This window comes from Rhinichthys klamathensis, unplaced genomic scaffold (genome assembly GCF_029890125.1).
Source record: "Rhinichthys klamathensis goyatoka isolate OS25496 unplaced genomic scaffold, OSU_Roscu_1.1 h1tg000574l_1, whole genome shotgun sequence".
Taxonomy (NCBI): Eukaryota; Metazoa; Chordata; class Actinopteri; order Cypriniformes; family Leuciscidae; genus Rhinichthys; species Rhinichthys klamathensis.
The window spans coordinates 192,501-215,000 of record NW_026607038.1 but is presented as its reverse complement, the minus strand read 5'-3'; the positions used below and the strand labels follow the sequence as shown (position 1 = coordinate 215,000).

Here is a 22,500-nt window from a genome sequence, read left to right as displayed (position 1 = left end):
ACACAATCAGGGGTTATGAACGTTCTAGTAACGCAACGTACGTCTTTAATAATGTTCTTAAAACGTTAACAGAGGAACATTACTTAGGAACGTTTTTTCTCCAGTGTGACTGTCGCCTAGCAACAGAAGCACGTTTCCACGCTGACGTCACGGCCGTGGTCCTCAACAATGCAAATGAGCTCACTGAAGAAGCAAAGCAGACAAAACAGCCTTAATTACCTGTTAATTACACGGACTCTCGCGCTGTGACGACAGAAGAGGTTAACAAAGGTCCAAACTCGTCGAAACACAAGCAGTTCTTTTGTTTTTGCTTTACATCTGCAACAACAGCGAACAATCAGTGACGTACGATTGATCAATGAATCGTTCTGTTGAACCGATTCTTTACAATGAAGATGCCTCATTAGTGTCTGTTATTAAGAGATATATATACATAGATGCCTCATTAGTGTCTTTCTAACAGATATATATACATAGATGCCTCATTAGTGTCTGTTATTAACAGAAATATATACATAGATGCCTCATTAGCGGCTGTTATTAACAGATAAACATAGATGCCTCATTAGTGGCTGTTATTAACAGATATACATAGATGCCTCATTAGTGGCTGTTATTAACAGATATACATAGATGCCTCATTAGCGGCTGTTATTAACAGATATACATAGATGCCTCATTAGCGGCTGTTTCTAACAGATATACAGTCGTGCCCAGAATTAATCATACCCCTGGTAAATATGATCAAAAATGGCTGTAAAAAATAAATCTGCATCGTTTATCCTTTTGATCTTTCATTAAAAAAAATGGCAAAATCCTAACCTTTCGTTTAAGTAAAAGAATTGAAAGTTGGGGGGAAATCACATTATACAATAAATGTTTTTCTCCAAAACACGTTGGCCACAATTATTCATAGCCTTTTATTAAATACCTTTTTGCAATCTCCTTTTGCCAAGATAACTGCTCTGAGTCTTCTCCTAATGCCTGATGAGTTTGGAGAACACCTGACCTGAGATCAGAGACCATTCCTGCATACACTCTCTCCAGATCCTCTAGATTCCCAGATCCATGTCGGTGCTTCTTCTCTTCAGTTCTGCACTCATCAGGTCCGGGAACTGGGACGGTCATGGCAGAAGCTTCATTTTGTGCTTCCTAACACATTTTTGTGTTGATTTTGATGTTTGTTTTGGATCGTTGTCCTGATGGAAGACCCAACCACGGCCCATTATAAGATTTCTAGCAGAAGGCGTCAGGTTTTGATTTTTTATCTGTTGATATTTGATAGAATCCACGATGCCATGTATCTGAACAAGAAGTCCAGGACCTCCAGCAGAAAAATATGCCCCCAACATTAAAGATCCAATGGTTTATTAAATTGTACACATGGGGTACTCTTTATCCTTGTGTGCACCTAACCCATCTAGTGTGTTTGCTGCCAAAAAGCTCTTTTTTTAGTTTCATCTGACCACAGAACCCTGTGCCGTTTGAAGTTCCAGTCGTGTCTGACAACTGAATTTGTTTTGTTTTTTAGTTTGTTTTTGGATGAGCGAGGAAGATTTTTCTTGAAACCCTCCCAAACAACATGTGGTGATGTAGGGGTTGTTTGATTTTTTTTTAATTGGCTTTCTAAACCCCAAGACTCAACTAGTCTCTACAATTCTCCATCTGTGATCGTTGGAGAGTCTTTGGCCACTCAAACCATCCTCCTCACTGTCCATTTAGACAATATAGACACACGTCCTCTTCCTGGCAGAATCGTAACATCTTTAGTTGATTATAACTTCTTAATTATTGCCCTCATGGCCAAAATTTTCAATTCTTTAGCTATTTTCTTACATCCACTTTCTATTTTGTGAAGCTCAACAATCTTTTGATGCACATCAGAATGTTCTTTGGTTTTATTCATTGTGATGGATGATTAAGGGAATTTGGCCTTTGTGCTTCCTCATTTTTAAACTCCTGTGAAACAAGAAGTCATGGCTGGACAATTTCATGTTCCTAGTCACCCTGGTGTGCTAAAAAAGGTAAATATTAATGGGAATATACTTCAGAGATATTTTATTCATAAAAATTATAGGGGTATGAATAATTGTGGCTAACGTGTTTTGGAGAAAAACATTTATTTTATAATGTGATCCCCCCCCATTTTCAATTCTTTTACTTCAATGAAAGGTTAGATTTTTGCCAATTTTTTGAATGAAAGATCAAAAGGATAAACGATGCAGATTTATTTTTTACAGCCATTTTTGATCATATTTACCAGGGGTATGATTAATTCTGGGCACGACTGTATACACATAGATGCCTCATTAGTGTCTGTTATTAACAGATATATATACATAAATGCCTCATTAGTGTCTGTTCTTAACACACATATATATATATATATATATATATATATATGCATAGTCAGTGGAATAACACTGAGTTTCTCATGATCGGACTCGTATTCATAATCATCTTCTGTCTTCAAACACGAGAGCATGAGTCGTTTATGAGCCGAGACTTCATTAATATCATCGTTACAGCGTCAGCCTTTCATTCGCTTACATCAATCAGTGTGAATTAAAGATGTGTGTGTGTGTGTGTGTGTGTTTATCAATATGAATTTATTGACCAATACAAGCAAAATACTGTCCTCCTCCAGAATTCATGCTAATGTGCTTATTAAGAAACATTTCTGTTATCAATGTTGATCACAAGAATAAAATACAGTTTACTATATATTCACATAGAAAACTTTTTTCATTGTAAAAATATTTCACTGTTTTTACTTTATTGTAATCAATTATATGCTATAAAAACAATAACAACTTTAATAATGTTCATATATAGCTTTCCTGGAGCTCAGACAGGAGAGCGCTTGCAACGCCAGGGTCATGGGTTCGACTCCCAGGGATAAGAATTTAACGTGTGTAAGTCGCTTATAAAAACATCTACCAAATGCAAGAATGTAAATATATTACAGCCTGTGTGTGTGTGTGTCGTCCTCTAGTGCTGCGCATGCGCAACTGCAGCCTCGACCACCAACAACATGCGCGCGCGCGTCACTCAAGAGTTCACTGGTTTATTTGTTTCGCCATTCGTGTATTTATCAGTATGAATTTTCCTGACTGACTCTAGTGCCAATACACCCGAACGTATTTGTGTTAACTGTGTAAATAAATAACTTATAATAATAAATAATACTCTGTAAAAGCGGCTGCAGATGCGCTTCATGTTTCTGACCAGCAGGCGGAAGTGACGCGCACACAAACAGCGCTTCCGGTGACTCGCCTTCTCGGAGGAATCATGGGTAATGAAGTTTTTCACCAAAACATGCAAAAGACATTTTAAAAATATATATAAGTTTAGATAATGCGGGCTGACGGCTTCAACAAAAGCATAAATCATCGATTAACGATCTCGGAGCTCACAGTAGGGCTGGCTTTACATGTTTAAGTTAAAAATTAATTCCCCTATGGAGGAAATGAATGGAATGACTATTAATATGTGCGATTAAATGCACGAATACATTTTCGAAAAATTATATTAGTTCTAATAATAAAAATATTAAAACGCATGGAAGAGGGCCCTAGTGACACTATCATCGTCATTTCAAGAAATGCCCTCCAATAAAAAAAACTTTTAAAAATCCACCCTTGATTGGTTCTGGTATTCTTGTTCTCGGTAGGTAATGTTGTATCATTGTAAGTTTTGAAAATAAAACAAATTAAAACAGGAAGTTGTGTGATTTTTTCTTCGCTGTCGTCACTCTCTCAGGTGTGTGTGTGTGCGCGCGCGCGCGTGTGTGTGTGTGTCGCCCTCTAGTGTTGCGCATGCGCTACTGCAGCATCGACAACACAATGCGCGCGCACGTCACATTTAAGAGTTCACAGTGACACTTACATTAGAGCCACTGAAGGATGTGTGAGGGAATCAGCTCTCATGAATGAAGGATCTTCGGTGTGCTCATTTACTGCTGTTGAACATTTAGACTAGTGTGCATCTCAGATCAGTGTGTGTGCGTGTGTGTGTGTGACAGCATCATCAGCATCAGCATCATCCTCATCATCATCCCGCGGAGGACAAAGGCACAGAAATGGGTCACTGATCTCATGGTAAGTGACTGATCTGCATCACCGCTGAAGCTTCGAATAAAGAGAGATCTCGCGTGTGAGTGTGTTTGTGTTCGAGGATCGCCGCTGCTCGAGTGATTCTGTGGAGTTTAGGGGTTTTCTCGACACATTCGCTCCAGAGAACGGGACATTTACTGACTCGCTCGCCGCCTTTGCGCATCGTGTCGATTTCGCGAATAACATCAGCAATGGATGTGTTTAATGTCGCCACATCACTCCCGTGGCGCGTCGGCTGATCGGCGGGTCCAGGTGTTTCGTGTTTCGTGTTTCATAAGGATTGCATCACGACACACACGGACACTGCTCCCGTGATGCTCAGTCTCCATGGCGACCAGCATCCTCATCATCTTCATCTTCATCACACACACGTCTGAATCACAGAGGCTTCGAGTGTGTCCTCATCCGAGTGTATGAATACTGTGGTGATCAATTATGAATAATCGGCCCTGCTGATAGCAGAGGGGAAGGTGTGTGTGATTCTTTTGTGCTTTAATAACGTTCTGTGATAAACGTTCCTCTACAGGGATCAAAGGTTTGCCTGCGGAGATTCAGCGCGAGTGTGTGTGTGTGTGTGACTGGATGACTGGAAGGAATCAGATGGAGATCAGCCTTCACACACTCAACATCGGTCAGTCAACTCTTTATCTGCTATGATCCTGAATCACTTTTTGCTCATGTTTATTTACATATTTATACGTTCCTTGAGTTATTATTTTGACAACATAAAACACAAAACGTGTCTATAATCAATAAATGCTGTAAACTTAATTTAATCTTACAACAAATATCTCGGCGAACAGGAAACATTCTGGCGAGCTTCTCAAAGTTCTCCGCTCTTTAATAATGATCTCAGAACATTAGAACAAAATCATGGATCATGGAGTGTTTCTTCTGGAATGTTTCAGTTGATGTTTGTTTTTAAATGTAACGGTTTTTAAATGTTTCTTGTTTCAGAACGTTCAGATTCAAAAGTAACGTTCCATAATGTGTGAGAATGATACAGTGTCACTGTTCCCGTAACGCTCACAGAACCAAGAACACACGCTTTTGAAACATTTAAACGTTTTCAATGTTCAGGGAACATTCAGGAATAATATTTTCATGACTTAAAGGTTCTCTAAGCGATCCTGGGTGACGTCACTTCTTGTTGACGTTCGAACTATTGTCAAACAAAACGGAGGCTAGCTAGACCCTCCCTCCTCCTCATCCGCACACTAACCCCCCAAACCACACCCCCAAACCCTTCTTGTCGGTCATTGGCTGGAACAGTTTGTTATGTTTTGGGGAGCGGGTCGCTGCAGTTTGTTTTTGGTGCTGTTTGTGAAGCATGGGCTGTCTACAGAGATCGCGTTTCTTTACAGTGTGTTCAGGGGACAGGCAGCCAGCGGATAGTGAGGAGATGTTTGCTGTATGTGACCAAAAATGTTTTGGCCTAAAAAACACATGACATCGCTTAGAGCACCTTTAATGTGAACGTTATCAAAATGTTCTTCTGCTTGTTAGTTTGTCACTGTTTTGTTACAAATCATTGTGAACTAAGATGAAAAAAAACAAAATACTGTTTTATTTTCAGTGATTGCAGCAATAATCAATGCACATTGAACTTGATATTTTTCGTGTGTTTGTGATGTGTACAGTATTGCACAAGAGCTGCTGACTGCTCGAGCTCTTTGGACTTCAGTGGTGTCTATAAAGAGGACTGATGAGATAAGGTGTTCTGCTTTCCTCAGGTGTGTGAGTTCCTCAGTTCCTCGATCCGTCAGCATCATGTGTGTGAGCTCGGGCCGGGTCCGGGCCTCGGTGTCGGTCCTGCTCGCGTGTCTCGTCCTGCAGGCCTGCGGGGCCCCGGAGCCCGACAGAGACACCTGCTACTCTCGCCAGCACCGAGACGTGGGCGTGAACACTCGCGCGGCTCTGGAGCAGGAGGGAACCGTGATGGAGGCGCGAGCGAAGCCGTCGGAGAAGGACTGTATACTCACCTGTTGCTCTGAGGACCTGAGTCCAGGTAATGTTCATCTCACACCTGAGGACCCGAGGCCAGGTGTCAGCGCTCCAGACGAACTGGTTTTGGAAGCGACAAAAAATTCTGTATTATGAATTTTTAAGGACAGACAAGTAATTTGTTGAGGTCAATTTGTAAAGAAACACTACACACATATATATTCAAACGCTCATATCTATAGACTAAACACGTGATACGCATGTGCCCGCCGTCAGCGTTCTCACAGATTCACGTTTTTGAAGTTTACACGGAGATGATCACGTTTGTCAAAAATTTTCAGCGCTTGCACCTTGGAACCGGTTTTAGGGTCAGCGTTCTCGAGCTCCAGACGCTGTTGTCTTGCGCATGGGCTGACAATAAAGCACTGAACTTAATTTGAGGTGTAGATAAAATTAACTTTAATTATTATCATTCACAATATCTCAATATTAATTCAAAGCAAAATGGATATTAGTGAGTGAAAATAGCTAATAAGCCAATAAGCGTCCTCTGCTGCCACCTACTGGTTATAATGGTAATTTCATATTTTTTTATTTTTAAATACAGTAAGTGTGAGTTTTCCTTCATCTTGAAACTTTCTTTAAAGGATGAACAAAAATGTTTTGGTCATCGCATTAAAAATAAATTAAATTTAAATATGATATTATAGTTTTGAAGTGCTGGAAAAAGATGTGTAGTCCTCATGAGCGTTTGCCTATTCCTGCCACAATACCACAGTTACAGTGAGTGTTACTTCAGTAAACCCATGTTGCTGATCTGTGGACTGAAAGCTTCTATAACGTGTTCATTCACGGCACAGTGTTTCTCCTGGTTCATCAGCGCTGTCTGATCTGATATCTGTGGTTTATAACAGAGAACTCTGTTTTTTAATTCTGTGGTGAATTCGATGGGTTTCTTCACCGTCCTCTTCCCGCAGGGGTGAAGTGTAACCTGGTGGTGTATACGCCCCCGGCCCGGCCCGGGGACCAGAACTGCCTGCTGTTCCACTGTCTGAGCGAGAGGGACTGTCCGCTGACGCCGGCCAGCGCTGGAATCAACACCTACAACATATTCAAGGGTGAGAACAACAACAACAGAACTCTTTGTGTTCAATTTAAAGGATTACTTCACTTCAGAATGTAAGTTTCCTGATAATTTACTCTTCCTCACGTCATCCAAGATGTCCATGTCTTTCTTTCTTCAGTCGAAAAGAAATTAAGAAAACACTCCAGGATTTCTCCATATAGTGTCTTCAATGGGGTCCAACGGGTCGAAGGTCCAGATGTGAGTTTCAGTGCAGCTTCAAAGTCTCGACACGATCCAGCCGAGGAATAAGAGTCTGATCTAGACAAACCAGCGGACATTTATAACAAAATAAACATTTATATACTTTTAACCACTAATGCTGGTCTTGCACGAGCTGTGATGCGACACACATTACGTAATCAGGTTGAAAGGTCAAGCGTGACGTAGGCGGAAGAGCAGACCCAGTGTTTTCAGAACGAACGTGCAAAGCAAAGTCAAACGCCATTTAAATGTCAGACGATTTTGAAGTCGGAGGAGAAAATGAGACGGAGTTTTTCGCCCTATCCTACATTTTCCGCCTATGTCCGGTTAGAGACTTTGAAGCTGCACTGAAACTCACATCTGGGCCTTTGACCCATTGGACCCCATTGAAATCTCTATATGGAGAACAATCCTGGAATGTTTTCCTCAAAAACCTTAATTTCTTTTCGACTGAAGAAAGAAAGACATGAACATCTTGGATGACGTGAGGGAGAGTAAATTATCAGGAGATTTTAATTCTGAAGTGAACTCCTCCTTTAAAGCACTTAATTGGCTTGCTTGTGTTTGCATACTACACAGCCAAAGCATTATACACAAAACAAAGAACAAACAGAGAAATATATACAACATAACAAGAACAAATACTGGTAACACTTTACAATAAGCTGCCATTAATTAACATTAACTAACAATGGGCAGTATGTCAGGTAGTTGCAGATAAGGCAGCTTTATTAAAAGTACCACAAGCCAAACAGTCCAAAATCCAACAGGCGTAATCCAGAACAGGCAGAGGTCAGGCGATCAGCGAACAATAAAACTCAGGAGAGGCAATGAACCATGATCCAGAGAACCAGTCCAAAGTCAAAAACTACAAAAAGCTTGCAAAAATATATGATTCTTTATATATAGGGTGTCAATTGATATCAGGTGTGTGTGATCAGAAGACCGTGATATCCCAGAGTATTCTGGGATGATATGGAGTCCGGGGCAGCCATGTTTGAAGTCTGAGGTGCATGCTGGGAATTGTAGTCCTCTGACCTCACGGAGCCATCCGGGAGCACCGCCTTTTTCTGGCCTATCCCTGGGACGAGGACCAGTTCTGGATGATTATCATGAAACTTGTCTTGTGCAGAAATCCAACTCTGTTCTTCTGGTCCATACCCCCCCCCCCCCCCCAGTCTATAAGATACTCCAGCTTGCTATTCTTTCGATGCGAGTTCAAAATGGACGACCAAGTATGCTGGCTGTCCTCGATGTCTTGGGGAGATTGGGTGGGAGACATGAAATGAAGGAGCTAATCGACTGTGGCGAGGATGTTCAAGTCTGTTGGAGACTTCATTGATTCGTTTAGGAATCTTGAAGGGCCCTATATATCTGGGAATGAGTTTCTTACAAGTATCCGGTTGTCTGGGATCTCTTGTGGCCAGCCATACTCCATCTCCAGGTTGGTATTGAGGGATGTTGTTCCAGACTTGTTCACTGCGTCTGAACCAATCATCTACAGAAGGAGAATCTGTTGGGTTATCACTCCATGGCAGTAATGGAGGCTGGTATCCAAGTACACAACAGGGAAGGAACTGGGACCAGTCTCCTGGGTTGGCAAAACAGAATGTGCGAAGGAACCGTCCGGTTTCTTGGTTTGCCAGTTCTGGCCTCTAGCTTAGGGTGGTTCTGACCTTAGACTCACTGTTTCCCCCTTCCTACACATGAGAAGTAAACTGTGGTCCTCTGTCACTCACGATATCCTCAGGTTTCCCAAAATACCTGAACACTTGATTAAATAACAGTCCTGCAGAGGCAAAAGCAGGAGGCAGGTTAGGTAGAGGAATCAGAAGAGGGACTTCGAGAATCTGACTAGAACGACCAAAATAGTTATGTTACCACTGGATTCTGGTAGATCCGTGAGGAAACCAGTGGCTATGTGGGACCGGGAACACTGAGGTGTGGGAAGAGACAGGAGCTTTCCAGTAGGCAGAGATCTTGGTACTTTAGACGACACGCCGAATACCGGTTAGCATGTTATTCCACTAGTACTTTCCCCTCAGTATGTGCGTTGAGTGCCTGGATGGCCAGTGTCAACAGAAGTGGCCCCAGACAATGACTCTGTCACGTAAATGAAAAGGAACGAAGCGTTTGTTAGGAGGACAGGAGGCAGGTATTTGGTTTTGTGGGAAGTTTGATATTTCTTGATCCAGTTCCCGGTCTCTACTATACAGGCAGGGGGAACAATATACTCTTCTCTGTTGGTATGGATGCAAGATAAAGCATCAGTATTCTTTGATCCTGGACAAAATGACAATGTAAAATGAAACCGACTGAAGAAAAGGGACCAATGGGCTTGTCTGGGGTTCAGGCGTTTAGCAGAGTGAAGATATTCTTGGTTCTTGTGGTGATTGTAAATGGTGAAAGGAGCCTGTCGCAGTTTCTACAGAGCCAGTTTGACTGCCAACAGTTTCCAATATCATAGTTACGCTCGGCTGGTGAAAGTTTCCTTGGAAAAAAAGCTACTGGATGAAGTTGAGGTTTTTCTCCAAAACTCTGGGAACGAATGGCGCCAACTCTACCTCGGAAGCATCTACTTCTACAACAAAGGGCTTGGAAGGATCAGGGTGTTTAAGAATGGGAGCCGTAGTGAATACCGAGAGTAATAGCTTGATCGGCACTGGAACTCCAGGTTAGACGCTTTGATCCCCCTTTGAGCAAAGATGTGAGAGGGCGAGCTATGGAACTAAAGAATGAATCTTGGTAAAAATTGGCAATTCCTAGGAATCTCTGTAGGTCTTTGCAGTTTTGAGGTGTAGGCCAGTACACTACAGCGGTTACTTTGGATTTATCCTTTGACACCCCCTCTGGACTGATGATGTATCCTAAGGATATGATGTGTTGATGAAATTCACATTTCTCCCCTTTCACATACAGCTTATGTTACGAGAGATGCTGGAGGACTTGATCAACATGGGTCGTAAAGGAGGGTGAATGAATACACTAGAATATCGTCTATGAAGGCAATCACAAATTATCTTAAGTAATCTGATGGACATCATTGATGGGACACTGTAAAACAGAGAAACTAAAGATCCCATAGGCATAACACAGCACTCATAGTGGCCAGATGTGGTACTGAAGGCCGTCTTCCATTCATCTTCTTCACGTATGCGTAAGTTTGTAAAAAACTGCATTACGGAGCTGGTCTAGCGCAGCAGGCACTGACGGATACCTGTGTTTGACCATACATTAGTTCAAGCCCTGATAATCCCTGAAACCAGCCGATGCAGGGGAGGCTGAAGGTCTGAGGTACCCTTGTTGTAACGCCTCCTGTACATATTCTTCCATAGCTTTTTGTTCAGTTAAGGAAAGGGGGTAGACTTTGGTGCGGGGGGGGGCTCCAGGTATATTGTACGATCATATGAGCGATGTGGAGGCAGGCCCTCGCTTTGGTTTTACTGAAAACCTCCCTCATGTCTCGATGATTATCAGGGCTCTTCGCAGTGGCGGTACCTATGGTTAGCTCTGGAAACAGAAGTGATTGTAGCAAAAGAAAGACCAGTGAGTTGTTGGTCTGACCAGGATAGCTGCGGGTTGTGAATTTTCATCCAAGGAAGGCCTAGAATTTTGGGATGTTTGGGAGACTTGGTTATCAGCAGAGAAATGTAAAAGGAGAAGTGGTAAGGGGCGGGGAGTGGTGAATCCTCCTCCAATAGGACCACCGTCAATGGCTTGGATCTTTGGTTTGGCTTGGTTTCCTGCGGCTCCTGAGTCGATTGTTGCTGTGAATTGAAAGAACAATCCTGAGTGTTGTAGAGTTATTGGTGATGTGAATGCATTTCCATTAAGAGACTGGAACAGAATCACCGTTTGAGAACGGGGTTTGTACACGTCACTCGGACATCAGACGAAGGTTGATTCAGAATCAATATGTTGAGACGGATGGCAAGATCTCTGAGTGAGTTTACCTCAGTAAGCTGAGCGAGTGGATCTCTGAGCTGCTGTGAGTGAGTGGAGGCGGGGCTAATTTACATATTCATAGAACCACATACACTAAATGAGGCAAGGGTGTCGAGTTACATTCAAGCTTTTTTAAGGCTTGAAGAATTTTTTTCACAGGAAAAAACATTTAAATATGTCATTTTGGTGATCAAAGATGAGTTTTAAGGGATACAATAATTGACTACAGGAAGACTTTAAGGGTTAACAGATTGATTTAAATGTATTAGTAAATGTTGAAATAAACATCAACCAAGATTAATAATTGCTTTAGAAGTATTTTTCTGCTTTAGAACCTTATTGTAAACTGTTACCAAAATTGTATTAAAAAAATGATTATATTAATTCATAGACATAATGAAGAATCAAAGAATCAACATACTATAAGTAGGTGGATGGTCTTTGATTATATTGATCAAGTGTTTGGTTTCTGATGGTGTTTAGCTGAAAACATTTTTTCTTGCAATTGTATTAATCACTTCAGGTTCAACTCATCCATTGACTAAATCAAATGAAAGAGTAACAGCCAAACCTGCACCCAGTGTACAGACAAAGCTGACCACGACCACAACAACACCCACAACAGCAACCATGACTACAACAACAACAACACCCACAACAGCAACCATGACAACAACAACAACAACACCTACACCCGCAACAACAACACCACCAGCAACAACACCACCACCAGCAACAACAACACCACCAGCAACAACAACACCACCAACAACAACACCACCACCAACAACAACAACACCACCACCAACAACAGCAACCACGACTACAACAACAACAACAACAACACCACTTGCAACAACTCCCACCACCACACCCCTGACCAGCACTGAAGAACCGCTGGCTGGGTCAGAATCACACGTGATGCTTGTAACCGTCGCTGTGACAACCGCACCTGTTGCCACGACAACCACACCCATTGCCACGACAACCACCACCACTACACAGTCCACCACTACAACCACAAAAACAGCTAAAAGCACCAGCACTAAAGCGCCGCGGCCTCCGGTCAAACCCAACAGAGTCCGAAAACCCGGCAAACCTTCCAGACCAGAACCACATCCAGTAAAGCCCGTCAGAGCGACCGCCAGCCCGACAACCACCGGCACACACACACCAGCGACTGCTACAACCACAAGAGCTACAACCACCACAACTACACCCACAACAACAACTATAACTACACCCACAACAACAACAACTACAACTACTACAATAACTACTACAATAACTACAACTACTGTAACTACACCTGCACCCGCGGCTCCGCCCGCTGAGCCCGAGAGCGAGTCGAGGCGCCGGGGCTTCGGTGCTCCTGCCGGCGGCCCGGTTCTGGGAAAGCCCAAGGTGTCTCGGGTGATGTGGAAGAACAGCCTGGTGGCCATCGTGGTGCTCACACTCCTCTTCCTCGTGCTCATCCTCGCCCTGGTGGCCCGGAAGGCCATGGAGTCCTTCGACAGGCGGCACTACACTCGCCTGGAGCTCAACGACCTGCACTACGAGGTGTAGCACACTGACAATCTGCTCTGGAGGAGTGTGCCTCCTCACCCAGAGAAAAGCTTTGTATTTTGATATATTTAGGCTGGTTTGGTTTCCACGGTTCGAGGAGAGAAATAAAAAGCAATACACTGAACTCAGGTCACCTCAAATGATGAAACGAAGGCTGAGATCTTGAACAGCTTCGCCACTGTAAGATGTTTCTTTCTTTCTTTCTCACCGAGCGTTTCTTAGTACGAGTGTCAGCAAACATCATGAACATGTTCTGTTGTAAGAAGCACCTCACGGGTCCCGAGAGCGACTGTGCTTCACTGCTCACTAGTGTAGTCGTGCACTTGTTAGTGTGTCACATGACAGCTGGAGAGATTCACACACGCACTTCATGTTTTCAGTGGAAGTGAACGAGTGTTTGTTTGTAATTCACTGCATTTCTCTCTGTGCTCGTCCAGGCGGGGGCAGAGGTCAGTCGTTTATTTCACAGCATGATTCACTGAAATCTGTCCAGTTCACTCTTAAGTTCACTTTTAATCTTATTCTGCTTCGGTATTTTCTAATCTGTTAGTATATGTTGGTGGTAAAATTTTTGGTGAGTCTTGGCTTTTACAGACACCTTGAGATTAATGTGACTGTTTTGCTTCTCTTGCAAGAAATAAAAAGGAGTCTTTTTCAATATCTACAAGGTTTCTTATTACGTTTCATCTGCACGAGTTACAGTAAACAGCGCAACAGTTACAGTTAACAGCGCAACAGTTACAGTAAACAGCGCAACAGTTACAGTTAACAGCGCAACAGTTACAGTAAACAGCGCAACAGTTACAGTAAACAGCGCAACAGTTACAGTTAACAGCGCAACAGTTACAGTAAACAGCGCAACAGTTACAGTTAACAGCGCTACAGTTACAGTAAACAGCGCAACAGTTACAGTTAACTGGCGCAACAGTTACAGTTAACAGGCGCAACAGTTACAGTAAACAGCGCAACAGTTACAGTAAACAGCGCAACAGTTACAGTAAACAGCGCAACAGTTACAGTTAACAGGCGCAACAGTTACAGTAAACAGCGCAACAGTTACAGTAAACAGCGCAACAGTTACAGTTAACAGGCGCAACAGTTACAGTAAACAGCGCAACAGTTACAGTAAACAGCGCAACAGTTACAGTTAACAGGCGCAACAGTTACAGTTAACAGCGCAACAGTTACAGTTAACAGCGCAACAGTTACAGTAAACAGCGCAACAGTTACAGTAAACAGCGCAACAGTTACAGTAAACAGCGCAACAGTTACAGTAAACAGCGCAACAGTAAACAGCGCAACAGTTACAGTTAACAGGCGCAACAGTTACAGTAAACAGCGCAACAGTTACAGTAAACAGCGCAACAGTTACAGTTAACAGGCGCAACAGTTACAGTAAACAGCGCAACAGTTACAGTAAACAGCGCAACAGTTACAGTTAACAGGCGCAACAGTTACAGTAAACAGCGCAACAGTTACAGTAAACAGCGCAACAGTAAACAGCGCAACAGTTACAGTAAACAGCGCAACAGTTACAGTTAACAGGCGCAACAGTTACAGTTAACAGCGCAACAGTTACAGTTAACAGCGCAACAGTTACAGTAAACAGCGCAACAGTTACAGTTAACAGCGCTACAGTTACAGTAAACAGCGCAACAGTTACAGTTAACAGGCGCAACAGTTACAGTTAACAGGCGCAACAGTTACAGTAAACAGCGCAACAGTTACAGTTAACAGGCGCAACAGTTACAGTAAACAGCGCAACAGTTACAGTAAACAGCGCAACAGTTACAGTTAACAGGCGCAACAGTTACAGTAAACAGTGCAACAGTTACAGTAAACAGCGCAACAGTTACAGTAAACAGCGCAACAGTTACAGTTAACAGGCGCAACAGTTACAGTTAACAGCGCAACAGTTACAGTTAACAGCGCAACAGTTACAGTAAACAGCGCAACAGTTACAGTTAACAGCGCTACAGTTACAGTAAACAGCGCAACAGTTACAGTTAACAGGCGCAACAGTTACAGTAAACAGCGCAACAGTTACAGTAAACAGCGCAACAGTTACAGTAAACAGCGCAACAGTTACAGTAAACAGCGCAACAGTAAACGACAGGCAATAATGTTTCAAAAGCTCATTTAAAATCTGATCCAAACTAAATCACAAAACTAGTGACTGATGAGTGTTTTACTGGCGATATATAGAGAGCACAATTAAAACTTTTATTCATCAAGGACACATTAAATTGATCAAAAGTGACAGTAAAGACATTTATACCCAGATAGCATACATATCCGGGCCTCATCCGGGCCAATTGTGGCATATATGGCTCAGTTCTGGCAGCGAGGTCACATGGGCCACATCTGGCCCACACACATCAAGCTGGTTTTAGTGTGAGTGCATGTGACCTCGCTGCCAGAACTGAGCCATATATGCCACAATTGGCCCGGATGAGGCCCGGATGTGTATGTTATTGCCACACTCAGGTTGTTTCCATGCGGTACGCGAGCAGAAGAATGTGGCAGATGTGGGCCACAACTGGGCCAGATGTCATTTGCAATCTGGGTAATGTTACAAATTGTATTTCAAATAAATAAGTTCTTTTTAACTTTCTTTTCATCAAAGAATTCTGGGAAATAAAATATGACATTGATAATAATCATAAATGTTTCTTGAGCATCAAATAATCATATTAGAGTGATTTCTGAAGGATCATGTGACACTGAAGACTGGAGTAATGATGCTGAAAATTCAGCTTTATTCCACTTTACTATACATGTACATAGAAAACTAAAAGGGAATATTTATAATAGATAAAGCTATTAGCAAGATAAATACATTCTACATATACAATACTTTCAGAAATACATTCTAGACTAGAACATTTTGCAAACATTCTCATTAAAATTTTATTAATGAATGTTCAAAAGATCCAGTTTTTGTCAAACATTTTCGATGGTTATTCGAACGTTACGGGAACAGTAACATTGTATCATTCTTCAATCATTATGATGACGTTACTTTTGAATCTGAACGTTCTGAAACCAGGAGCAACATTTAAAAAGCAAAAAACGTTCCATGATCGATAATGTTTTTGTACGAACGTTTTGAGAACATTAGGCTATTAAATAACAGATAACTTGAACGAACGGTATGTTAATGTTACAGGAAGAATGTTTGTTCATAACTTTGAGAGAACCTTAAAAGAACGTTCCCCGTTCGCTGGGATGGTATAATATGTACAAATGTAGTATAATATCCCTGCAAGTGATATTAATAAATCACGAAAAAAAATCCTTACACTGAGAGAGAGTCTTAAAAGTGCAATATTCGGTGATTTTGAAGAATAAATGAGAGACAATGACCAATGGGTGAGTATTAATGAAGTGAAATTCATTAATGCCGTTGCTTTGTGTTGTTTTGTGTTTCGGGCCGCAGCACGAACCACTGCGTGAAAAAGTAGTCCCATTGGAATGCGCTTCGCTGCTTTTATCCACGCGTCCACGACGCTCGCGACGCTCCACATCCCACATTAAACAGTTTGTTCTGCGTCTCGGCCGCACTATGATCCGATATAGAGAAAGAGAGTGTCTTGAATGAGATGAAACACAACAATAGCGAGTGAGTGTGACGGAGCACTGGGATCGGGAGAGCCGGCGGAAGGGTTTGGAAGCGTCCGGGCATTTTCCCTGCGAGCGGAAGGAGACGCACGGACTCACTGAAACACTGAAACAATCAAATCGATGAAAAACCGCAACGGAGAATCAACGCGAAGAATCCGAATCCCAGACACGCGCAGCCGGAGCGATGCGAGCGAAGCGGCGCGGCTGAGCGTTGAAGATGTGTGCCGCACTACAGAGTCTCTTACTGTGTACTTTGTGTTTGCAGATACGGGGTGAGTTTCATTTACGGCGCTCGATTTGTTCACGAATCGCGTTGATCTAATGATTCTCTGGATCGAATCTCTGTAAATACACGCGCGCGTGCCCGTGTGTGTGTGAGATCAATCTTGTTGTTTCGTGAAGCGTGAATCAGTGCTGTTGTTTATAGTGTGTCGATGCTGATCTGTTTCGTTGGAGCTGTAGAATGTGTAACGTGTTTGTTTTGTTGTTTGTGCTCGTGTTCTTGTTTTGAGAACCGCGGCCGTGTGAATCTTTCACTCGTTCACATCAAACTCGCTCGTTTTCAGCCGCAGCAACAAAAACCCTCGAACATGTCAGTGATTTATCGCCCTTTATGTGGCCTGTGAACGAGTTTTGTGTGAAAGCAGCTCTTCTCCTTCAGTTTGTGAAGTTACACACTCAAACTGCAGCTCAGTTCGATTCTTTCGAGGGTTTGTGTTCGGTTCGCTCTTGTGTGTGTGTGTGTGATTCACTCTTAAAAATAAAGGTTCTTCTTTGAAACTGATGGTTCCAAGAAGACCCTTTAACATCTTTTCATTGCACAAAATAATCTTACAGTGAGGTAAAAGGGGTTTAGGTTTATTAAAACGTTCTTCACAGCAAGAAATAAAATGGTTATTTTTGAGAAATGGTCATTGAAAACCCAAAATGGTTCTTCTGTGGTGAGAAGAGAAACACTTTCTTTGGCCATGAAGTGAGTTGCTAGTGTTGGTAAACAGTGTAGTGTTTAACAGCTGTTCAGTGAGACACAAAACCACCAATCTGAGTCTCTGAAGGAGTGTGTAAAGGACCAGCTGAGAGGTTGACATGATCCGAGGCCAAGCAATAAGTGTCCAGAAATCTCCATATTCCCAGTTTCTGCTCTGGCTCGGGCTTCAGTCACTGCTCAGAGTTTCTAAATATTTGAAAAAGGAAATTCCCCGTGTTAGGAAAACAGGCTGGAGGTCGAGCCGGTGTTTCTGCGGTCGATGTGTCAAATTGAGGTTTGATTTTCTGCCAGATCCCCGTGGAGTCGCCGCTCCATCCCCGGGTCTGCAGGAACACATCATCAGCTCTACAGGAGCAGGGATGGAGGATTACTGTACATGTCATGCTGATGTTATCCGGAGTGATTTCGGATAATATTCTACGATATTATTGATCTCCTGCATTGACACCATTATATGAAAACTGAGCTGGACGATGACATCACTGTTTATATATAAATGGACTAAATTAATAACTTTTTTTACCACAAACATGAAGCATCACTGAGCTTACTTAAGCTTGACTGGACGCTATTTTCTTCTGGAAACAAACTTTGTTGCATTATTATTATCTCTGTAAAGCTGCTCTGAAACACTGAGTTGTAAAAAGCGCTTTATAAATAAAGGAGACTTGATTCGTTCCCAAATCTGCAAAGCATCATGCATCTTAATGTCTTAAAGGCACACTATGTAAGATTTTTGGATTAAAATATCCCAAAACCACTAGAACAATGTTATATTTTGTTGACTTGTGTTCTTAAATTATCCCAAATATTTCTAAGAATGTTTAAATCCAGAGAAATAAGCAGTTTTACCCAGGACACGGCGCCTATCAATGACATCATACCCGTGTTACCCGCGATTCCCGGGTTTATTTAGCAGAAACCATGGAAACACCAAATGCTTTAATATCTGATGTGTTTTGAGACGGTGAGCAACTGTTGGATGCATTCATCGACAGAAAACGAATCATTGTTATACAGCTCAACACAGTTCTCTTTCTGTTTAAATCTCGTTTTCTGTTTAAATCTTGAGTTCCATGTTTTACCGTGCCTAGCATCGCTAGCTCACTGCAGTGTCGTAGCAGCCGGTGAGCGAACACACTCAGATGTGTGTGTGATAAACAGCGCTGCGCTTCCCCAGGAAGAAGCGGAAGTGACGTAATAAAAGCTCCAGTGCTCTCGAGCCGGTGTCGCGCTCGTCGCTCATTAGCAATCGCTCCAGCGGCTCGTTACGCTCCAGCGGCTTTCGTAACGTTAATAAATCTTTAAAGGATTACCGGTCACCCAGGAATATGAGTTCTGGCCGAGTCCCTCGTGTTCTGCGCCGGCTGTAGATCCCACGAGATCAGGCGTCATCAAGCTACGCCTTTGTTTTGAATAAGCTCCCTCTAGTGGCGAGAGGTTACAGAGTGTGCCTTTAATATCTGCAAGAGTTCAACATGATGAGGAGATGATCAGTGTAACTCCACAACAACTACAGAAATGTCTCCGCTAACATTCAGAAACGTGTAAAAGTGAAGCTCTCCCTGAGTCTCTCCGTAAGGCTGCACTCGCTGCTGGTTACTCCTGACTCTGGATCAGTGAGATTGGCCTGCGTTGTTATTGCCGGATTCTCTGAAGCTCGTGTGAAGGCTCCGCCCTCTTCTGTACGGAGGCGGAGCTAGAGCTTATTTGCATTTAAAGGAACACACACAAAAACGTGTTTTTGCTCACATCCAAAAAGGGGCAAATTTGACGAGCTATAATAAATGATTTGGTATTTTGAGCTGAGATTTCACACACACATTCTGGAGACGCCAGAGATTTATATCACATCTGGTGAAGAGGGGCGTAATGTGGCACCTTTAAGGATGTTTAGTGTTGGAAAACATTTAATTCTTTTCACACCTGAATATGTTTTCAGAATCGTTCTGTTTGACCTCTGACCCCTCTCTCTCTCTCTCAGGGCTGCCGCTGCTCCTGTACGCTAACCGGCGTGACCTGCGTTTGGTGGACGCGGCTCACGGGCGAGCGAACGCTACGGTGGTGATGGGCGGCCTGGAGGACGCGGCGGCGCTGGATTACGTGTTCGCGCAGGATCTGATCTACTGGAGCGACGTGAGCGAGGAGTCCATCAAACGCACACGCTTCAACGGCTCGACGCCGAGCGGCGCTCCCTCCACCGTCGTGTCCAACCTAGCCTCCCCCGACGGCCTGGCCTGCGACTGGATCGGGAACAAGCTCTACTGGACCGACTCCGAGACCAACCGGGTCGAGGTGTCGGAGCTGGACGGCGCGCACCGGAAGGTGTTGTTCTGGCAGGACCTGGACCAGCCGAGGGCCATCGCTCTGGACCCGGCGCGCGGGTGAGTGGGCTGATCTAAAGCGGCCCTCGCGAGTCTGAAGGGGCGGGTATCACGATTTCACTGTTCTGACTGCAGTAGCATGTCACTCTGTCGGCGTCTTACAACAGTTCCCACACCAGAGGTTTATAGATTATCATACACACACACACACACACACACAAGCTCTTGAAGCTCCGCCCACTGTGCCGGGAGCAGCAGCTCATTTGCATTTAAAGGGACACACACAAAACTACACGTTTTTGCTCACCCTCAAAAAGGGACAATTTTAACATGCTGTATAAAATTATCTGTGGGGTATTTTGAGCTAAAACTTCACACACTCACTCACACACACACACACACTGGGGACAACAGACTTATTCTACATCTTGTGGAAAGGGGCATTATACCACCCTTTAATGTAATCAATCAAACCCATTAATTCATGTAATAATCTTTTATTTTTATCCTAATTATTTATACAGTTAAAGTGAAAGAAATTGCATTTTTAGCTATGTTTTGGGACATTAATTGTTATTAAGCAATAAGGCATAATATATATATTTCTTTTTAATTACAAGCATGTCATATATCATAATTCTTTAACCGAATTATGCTTTTATCATATTTGCTATGATCATGATGGAGAACGAAATTGCAAATGTACTGCTTGTGAACTTGTGATTTAAATCTCAATCTAAAAATATGAAATCATCCAGATGACACATGGTGTGCAAAAATATCGTATAGATGGTGAAAAAAGCGTTATCTCTGATCATCTCGGATCGCTGTATGCTATGCTACTATGTAAGCTAACTAAGAACGAGGAATGTTTAAATTCACCATTTTTAGCTTCGGTTATATATTATTCTAGTATATGAAACATGTTAAAAGACATTAATGGTCGTTATAACCGTAGTTGTTCTATAATAGTGATTTGTACTCGGCACTGAAGCGGTCCCCCATGAAGCCCTGGATCGGCTCGCTGGGGCCTCCTCTCTCAGCCGGCGTGTCGGGAGCTCGGGCGTGCTGCGTCTTGTCTCCTGGATGTTTGTTTCGCAGGCCGGTAGTTACAGGCTGGAACTAGACGCTCTTCATGTTCAGGGTTTAGTGTCTCTGGACTCGCTCTGGTGACGTCCCGCTGAACAGCTCTCGCTCGGCTGGGGTCACTGAGCTCATCTGTACTGATCTCATCATACACTGCCGTAATAAAGTTTTGGATAATGTTATTTAAAGAAGTCTCTTCTGCTCACCAAGGCTGCATTTATTGGATTAAAAATACAAAAAACAGTAATATTGTGAAATATTATTATAATGTAAATCATCGGTTTTCTGTGTGAATATACAGTAAAGTGTAATTTATTCCTGTGATCAAAGCTGAATTTCCAGCATCATTACTCCAGTCTTCAGTGTCACATGATCCTTCAGAAATCACTCTAATATGAGGATCTGATGCTCAAGACACAGTTATGATTATTATCAGTGTTGGAAACTGTTATTTACACTTTTATTTCAGGATTCTTTGATGAATATAAAGTTCAGAAGAGCAGCATTTATCTGAAATAGAAGCAGCCTTGGTGAGCAGAAGAGATTTCTTTTAAAAACATTACAAATCTTCTGAACGGCAGTGTGTGTGCGCTGAAGCATAACACACACACACACACACACACACACACGAGGAAAAGTATCATGTTGTTGTAAACCATAAAAAAGTTGACATTTAGATAAGATGAAAGGCAAAATTATGAACTTGGTGTGTCAATTTCAACTCTTTATAATTATGACCTTTTCAAGACTTTTTAATGTTGTTTAATTTTTGTCAGTTATGATTTGCAAAAGCTTTTTTTTTCTTATGTGGGAGAAATATGTTTCATAATAATGTTTTGGCGCTAGAATAGCGTGTCGTTTGAAGGGAGCGTTCAGAGTCTGCATCAGTAACTCTTCAGGCCTGATGTGAACGAGTGTGTGTGAAGACCTGGTGACGTCACCGGTGTGGCCAGGGAAGTGTGTGTAACCCGAGCCGCTGGCTTTATCAGGAGGCATGATGGGTAATCCTGAGCTTGACCAACACAGCCGCTTTTGTTCTGGCCTGAGGTCGAGGAGGTCAGAGGGCAGAGGTCGAGGGAGTGGGTTTGTGCCGGTTTGACCTAAACACTGGCGCACCTGAAGCGATGACATCACTGACCAGCACCTGTCAATCATTAGGTCATGTGATCCTTCAGGTTTGTGTGCATTGAAATGAGATTGTTCAGGTCTCAACCTGATCTCTAGATACAAGCCGATCGCCCGATGGCTCGTAATGCAGAGAGAGTGTGAGTTACCCAGCATGCAGCGCGTCCGCCGTGTCGTTAGCGCGACGCTCCTGAAATCACAGATGTAACGTGTGTGTGTGTGTTCCTGTAGTGGATTCATGTTCACGATGAGCATCGAACATCATTCGAGTCGCACGCTGTGATCTAACCGATAATCTAAGAGTTAAAAACACAAAAAATTCGATGATTATAAACAGTGGTGTAACTTTGTTTTAATAAGTGGGTGGGACAGGAGTGTGTGTGTGTGTTCTGGTTCATGTACTGGACGGACTGGGGTGAGGTGCCGAAGATAAACTTGTGTGTGTGTGTGTGTGTG

At 42.8% G+C, this 22,500-nt stretch overlaps 2 protein-coding genes across 2 annotated transcripts in view; both read left to right on the top strand.

Moving 5' to 3' along the window:
* Window positions 1-4,546: 4,546 nt before the first annotated feature.
* mansc1 (MANSC domain containing 1) lies at window positions 4,547-12,897 on the top strand. The gene is made up of 4 exons (XM_056239915.1): window positions 4,547-4,746; window positions 5,849-6,123; window positions 7,037-7,177; window positions 11,855-12,897. The coding sequence occupies exons 2-4, from the start codon at window positions 5,886-5,888 to the stop codon at window positions 12,895-12,897; spliced, it is 1,422 nt and encodes a 473-aa protein (XP_056095890.1). The 5' UTR covers window positions 4,547-4,746; window positions 5,849-5,885.
* Window positions 12,898-16,589: 3,692 nt separating this feature from the next.
* The window catches only part of lrp6 (low density lipoprotein receptor-related protein 6), a 48,766-nt gene continuing 42,855 nt past the window's right edge, over window positions 16,590-22,500 (top strand). The window contains 2 exon segments of the mRNA XM_056239919.1: window positions 16,590-16,793; window positions 19,494-19,893. Coding sequence (XP_056095894.1) covers window positions 16,739-16,793; window positions 19,494-19,893 — 455 coding nt within the window. The 5' untranslated portion in view covers window positions 16,590-16,738.

Excerpts from the sequence above, each read along its gene's own strand:
- mansc1 (XM_056239915.1), top strand. The coding sequence starts at position 5,886 with ATGTGTGTGAGCTCGGGCCGGGTCCGGGCCTCGGTGTCGGTCCTGCTC. Across the intron at positions 6,124-7,036 it reads CTCTGAGGACCTGAGTCCAG|GGGTGAAGTGTAACCTGGTG; the intron begins GTAATGTTCATC and ends CTCTTCCCGCAG. Across the intron at positions 7,178-11,854 it reads CACCTACAACATATTCAAGG|GTTCAACTCATCCATTGACT; the intron begins GTGAGAACAACA and ends TAATCACTTCAG.